We start from the raw sequence: 6,000 nt of genomic DNA, 5'->3' as shown, positions 1-6,000 counted from the left end.
CCAGGCATCTGACAGCAGGACAACTTCCCCTCAGGCCTGGACGGTCACGTTCCCACCTTCTGTTCTATTTATTCCCCTCCCCCCTCCCCCCAGGCACTTTCCAAACAACCACCTATATCCTCTGTCCCACCCCCTTGGCAAGTACCAGGTGCTGGTGCCCTGTGCTCCCCAGGGGCCATGTCCTGGGACAGGGGACGTGAGCCCCCACCCCATTTCTGGGACCCTAAGTGGCAGGACCTGTGACTTTACCTCCTCAGTGTGGAAACGGCACCCTTGGTGGGTGGCTTGTACCCCCCTCCCCGACCCCCGTCCAGCAGGCCACCGTCCCCACACAGAATTCAATACACCAGCCGTGTGTCCCCGCACAGCCTGGTGACCCTGGGCGACCCCCATCCCGGGCCTCAGTTTCCCTCCTCTGCGAGATGGAAAACGGAACACCTGCTTCTCAGTGGGCAGAGACAAGAGAGCTACCGTGTCATTGAAAATCCGACGATAGTATCTGATGTTTGATAGGCTGATTAATATTTAATAGCACTCCTTTCCCCAGCCCAGTCCTAAAACTTCTTTTGTTTTTCCTCGTAAGTTTATTATTTTTGAGGGAGAGAGAGCACTAGTGAGCGAGAGGCAGTGAGAGAGACAGAGAGAGAGAGAGAGAGAGAGAGAGAGAGAGAGAGAGAGAGAGCAGGCTCGTACTGTCAGCCCCGAGCCCCAGCTCACCGAACTCGGGGCTCGAACTCATGACCCTCGAGATCATGACCTGAGCTGCAATCGGATGTCTAACGTACTGAGCCACCCAGGTGCCTCCCAGGCCTAAAACTTCGGTGTTTACCATGCCAGGCTCTGCGCCAGGCTGTGCACTGTAGTTTCTGAGACTCTCCGCACCCCAAACAGAGGGGAAAATGAAAACATGAACCGGCCACCTTTCTCTCCTCTGTGACAGAGAAGAGAAGGGACAGGAGGGAGGGGACAGGAGACTTCCCCCTGGTGGGGCCCTCCTTGGAAGAGTGTGTGGGATTTCCAGTCGGTGAGAGAAGATTAAGCCAGGCTTTTCCCCTTTGATCCCGGCTGCCCCGCCCCAGAGGCCTGGGAGCGCAAAGGCGCCTCAGGGCTGCGGTGCGGGTTCATCGGGGGCTTGCAGTGACAGTGCCCGCCGATGGCAGAGGTGGGCGCCCTTCTGAGACCCCAGGGCTGTGAGGCACCTGGTCCCAGGACAGGCTGCTGGCTGTGGGGACGGGGCCCAGGCCCAGCCTTGTTGGAAAGCATAGCTGCCAGATAAACTGCCCAGTCTGCCCGTCGCACCACTAGACTGAAGGAGCTCACCCTGGTGACACGGGACATCCTGGGCCGCGGCCTGAGCCAGGCAGGGGAGAGAGGGCTGGGTGGCCAGGTCGGCAGAGAGCAGCGGGCCAGCCATCTTCCACACAGGCCACAGGTTCACTGCCGAATTGCTGTGCTGAGATCTTTTCTGCTAACACTGACAAAAATGTGGAGGCCTGTGCTCCCTCGGAATCCCATCCACTTTCTAGAGGCTAGTAATTCTCTGCAGGAAAAGCAGCCAGCCTTTGGCTGGGCCTCGCCCTCCGGCCTCAGGTGGCCATGTGGGTGCGTCTCAGCAGAGCCAGGAGGCCCCCCAGGCACGGCCAAGCCCACGTGGTGCTGTCACCCTACTGGCCACTGCATAGGCCACACGGACTCTCAGAACTGGGGGGACTGGCATGCCAGAAATCTGTAGGCCAGACTCCCAGGCTGGAAGCTCAGGCAGGAGTTCCCTGCTGCAGACTTGAGGCAGAATGCCTTCTCCGGGAACCCTCAGTGTTTTCTCTTAAGACCGTCCACTGATTAGATGAGGCCCACCCATTTTATCCAGGGCACTCTGCTCCTCTTAGACTCAAGCGACTGTAGATGTCAACCACATGTACAAAACACCTCCACCACGACAGCCACGCTGTCGCACCACACAGGGCAGCACGGTCTAGCCAGGTCAACACATGACATTAACCATCACAAGGAACCACAGCCACTTTGGGAGAAAGGGTCTGTCCACTGTCCTGGCTCCAAAGACAAGGAAGCAGATGCTTGACCTAACATAGAAACTTGCTGCCCCAAGACCCGGCTGTGGGGCCTGCCTTAGAACGTGGCGGCAAACAGTAGTGTGTTATGTTAACTAATGGTATTATGAGCGGATTCGAGACCCAATGTTTTCCCAGTGCTTTGTGTGCTAAATATTTTCACCTTGCCCCTTTCTCCTTCTGTACAAGCGGGGGGATCATGGACGTTCCTCAGCTGGACCACGGACTGCGGTCATGGGGAAGAAGCTGATGGGCTGACAGGTGGGAGATTTGTTCTTGTTCTCTAGCTCGGCCAAGTGCAAGTGTGAGGTCAGGCCCTTCAGCTGCCAACCAGGACCCCGACACCCACAGAATGAACGAGCAGGCCAGTCAGGGATCAGAGGTCACTGGAAACGACGGCCCTGAGAGTGAATTCTCGCAGACAGTGTGGTGTGGGGTTACGGGAAAGGCCTGGGACCATGAGGGCCTCAGGTCCAACCTCAGCTGTGTGGCTTTCTTTTTTATTTATTTTTTTAAATGTTTATTTTTGAGACAGAGAGAGAGACACACAGAATCCGAAGCAGGCTCCAGGCTCCCAGCTGTCAGCACAGAGCCTCACGTGGGGCTCGAACCCATGAACTGTAAGATCATAACCTGAGCCAAAGTTGGATGCTTAACCGATTGAGCCTCCCAGGCGCCCGTATACGGGGACATTTTTAACCACAGCTTTAGGAGACTCACGTCCCCTCTGAGTCTTGGGGGGCTGGAAAGCCCTTGGCCCCGATGCACAGCTGGCACCTGCCTCAGAAAATCAGCATCTACACAGACCTTCCGCACTGCCTGATCCTACACCAGACCCGGGCGGGGGCTGCCTCACTCCGACTCTTGATTTCAGCTCAGGTCATGATCTCACGGTTCAGGAGTTTGAGCCCCACTCCAGCTCTGCGCTGAACATAGAGTCTGCTTGGGATTCTCTCTCTCCCTCTCTCTGTCCCTCCCCCACTCATGTTTTTTCTTTCTCTCACAACAAACAAACATTAAAAAAGGCCACTTGTGTCGTTAATGCAGGATTCTTTGCCTCTGAAATACAATCCAATTCCCTAAATTCCAAAATTTTAAATGAGCACAAAGACGTACAAAAGGAGATTTTGAAGGTGATTTTTTTAAAAGATTATTTATTTCAGTAATCTGCATCCCCAACGTGGGGCTCAAACTCAGGACCAGCCTGGCACCCGGCTGGCACCCGGGTGCTGATTTTATTTATAGCAACTGCAACTTGGCGTCTTCAGAGATCCCGGGGGTTTCCGGCAGCCGCGAGGCGCTTCTTGATGAAGTGACCCACCAGGCGCTGTGGCCGCTCCTGGTACTCGACCAGCACCTCGTGAGGACTGTTGACCTGGTCCCCTTCCAGGCGGTTCAGCAGAGTGACACAGACCACGGCCACTGCAGAGAGCAAACGCCACATCCACACAAAGTGCTGGGTTTCCAGCTTGCCTTGCTGACCCCGGCCGAGGCGTCCCCTCTGCTGTCCCCGCAGGATCAACCCCCTCAGCCTTCACTTCCAAAGGAAGCTCTCGAGCAAATCCCAGGACTGGCTCGGGGTGGGAGGAGCCCTATCCTGCCTTCCAAGGCCAGGCTTCCGGGGATTCTGGAAGGCAGAGCTGGACCCTGCCGGGGACACGAGGAACTCGGGGGTGGAACCCCCAGCTGCGCTGGCAGCTTCCTGACCTGAGCCGAGGTGGGTCTTTCTCATCCTACTTAGAGGCCCGGAGGCTCCTGAGGGCCCTGCAGCGGACTGTGTGATGGTCAAGGGTGTCTGAGCACAGGGCTGGACGATGCCAACCCGTCCACACGTGCCTCGGGGCTGGTGGGTGGTGGGGGCAGGAGGAGGGCCCGGACAGGGGCCTGGAGGCTGAGCCCTGGAGGAAGGACCCCCGTGACCAAATGCTCACCCACCTTGGAGGCCGCACGCGCCGCACATGGCAGCCAGGACCGAAGACTCCATCTCAATGTTGCGGATGCCGGCCGCGTGGGCCGCCTCCAAGTACTCCTGCTTGTCCTTCTCTGAGTAGGAGCAGAGGGCACCGTCCAGACGCCCTTGCCCTGAAGACACATGGAGACGTGCCAGCGTTGACTTGGGTGTGCTCACCACTTGCACGCAGTAAGCGCCTACTGCGTGCCTGCGATGTGCTTCCCGCCGGGACATAGGGACACTTTGGATCCCCCCAGGCCCTGCCCGCCCTGGAGCCCAAACCGCCCACTCATAAGCAGAGCGCTATGAGCGCCATGGAAACATTGAAGAGACAGGAGCCCAGGAGTGACGGAGACCCTCCGCCGTGCAGGAGCCCCCCGCCCCCACCCCCGGGAGGCCAGGCCCATCCCCATCACCTTCATAGAAGTCAGAGGTGCACATGGTGTTCCCCAGGACCGTGGGGAACTCCCGCAGGTCTGCACCGCACTGCATCAGCTCCTGCGCGAGCCGCTCATCCAGGTGTGTCCTATGAACCACCCGCTTCCCCAGGACCATCTGCTCGAACACGGGCTTGAAGGAGGCATCCACCGCCTGGCGGGTGACGACCACAGAGCCAGGCTCCAAACCTGGAGGGAGAAGCAGGCGTCGTGGCCACACGGGGCAGACAGGGAGGGCACCGCAGAGCAGAAAGGAAAATGACCCATCTGCACCAGAAAATACCAGGATGCCCTGTAATGTTCGAAGAGGAAATCGCTAAGGATCGATTTTCTGCATCGAATTCTTTTTCTGATGACTGAGGTACGACATTAGCATTTTTCTTTTCTTTTTCTGATGATAGAGGCAGAGAATATGGGAGAGCAAAGAGCAAAGAAAAAGAAATTGCCAGGAGGCCCTGTCCCTGCCTGATGTGCCGCGCCTTCCAGCCGCTACTCTGTAACTGGCACCCTACCGCTCAGGTGACCACAATGTGCCGAACTGGTCCCAGTTTCGTGCTTTCTCATTATTTAATATTTCAAGGAACTACAAACATAGGCAAGAAATCTTGTGCGTCCCAAACCCAGCTCCAGCAACGACCGATTCCCAACGGATCCTGCTCTCCTTTCATCCGCGTGTTACTAGGTTCCACGTCAAATGCTTTCCGGGTACACCTTCCTGGGGTATTTTTCCTATTTGTAGGGTCATTCCTCGGCTCTCATTCCTTGATCTTACAATAGCTTCGTGTGGGATTTGACCACGAGCCTTTCCTGATACTTATCCGAATGGGAAATTGGGTTTCCTAAACATTAGGAATGGAGGAGGAGGAAACCAGTGGATGGTTCTAGAGCCCCCAGAGTGGCTGTTTTCATGAAACATTACAAAGTATGTCCTCCGCCCCTGCATGTTTATCTGGACTTTCTCTCCCATGCTGTTTTGGTCCCTCCTGGTCATCGAGACCCTCCTCTCTGCAGCTGGTCCCATGCTGGGGTTGAAACTGAATGGTGCTCAGCGCTCTCCTTCCTTCATGAGCCTGGGGAGTTCATGCCCTTCCTGATGTCCGGTCATCCTCAAGCTGGGGTGTGTGAGCCCCTCCCCTTCCTCAGAGTCCCTGCTGGCTATGTGGGGCGCGGGGGAGGGGGGCTGTCTGTTCTCACGACTGTGCTTCTTCCCGAGTGGTGTCCCGGCACCCGCCCACCACCCTTATGCTGGAATTCGTGGAGATGTCACACCATGCGTTGTCACCAGCATCATCTAGGGTCTGGGTCGGCTCTCTAGTGGCTGTTTTTATGGGGCTATTTTAGGGGACTCAAAATCGACACCACGTGTTCCACCACGCTCTCTGATCATCAACTGTAAAAATCCCTCTAGAGCAAGAACTCAGAAACTCAGATCTTTAGGGTCTTTGGCAGACGCTGGTGTGATGTGCACACGCTGTGAGTATCCATCTGGCGGACGGCACCGGGGCCGAGACCAAAACCACTCAGGCCCCGGTACATTTCCCTG

General features: G+C 56.6%; 1 protein-coding gene across 2 annotated transcripts in view; it reads right to left on the bottom strand.

Annotated features, from left to right (window-relative positions):
• Positions 1–3,214: 3,214 nt before the first annotated feature.
• Positions 3,215–6,000, bottom strand: part of UPP1 (uridine phosphorylase 1) — a 29,035-nt gene continuing 26,249 nt past the window's right edge. Inside the window, exons 6-8 of one of the 2 annotated variants that reach the window (XM_042963194.1) lie at positions 4,437–4,646; positions 4,005–4,151; positions 3,215–3,491 (exon numbers count right to left, since the gene is read on the bottom strand). In XM_042963194.1, coding sequence (XP_042819128.1) covers positions 3,334–3,491; positions 4,005–4,151; positions 4,437–4,646 — 515 coding nt within the window. In that variant the 3' untranslated portion in view covers positions 3,215–3,333. The remainder of the gene's footprint in view (positions 3,492–4,004; positions 4,152–4,436; positions 4,647–6,000) is intronic. The other variant, XM_042963185.1, reaches the window with a different exon arrangement.

Source organism: Panthera tigris, chromosome A2 (genome assembly GCF_018350195.1).
Source record: "Panthera tigris isolate Pti1 chromosome A2, P.tigris_Pti1_mat1.1, whole genome shotgun sequence".
NCBI lineage: Eukaryota > Metazoa > Chordata > Mammalia > Carnivora > Felidae > Panthera > Panthera tigris.
The sequence above is the reverse complement of the archived record's forward strand: the minus strand, read 5'-3'. Positions and strand labels throughout refer to the sequence as shown.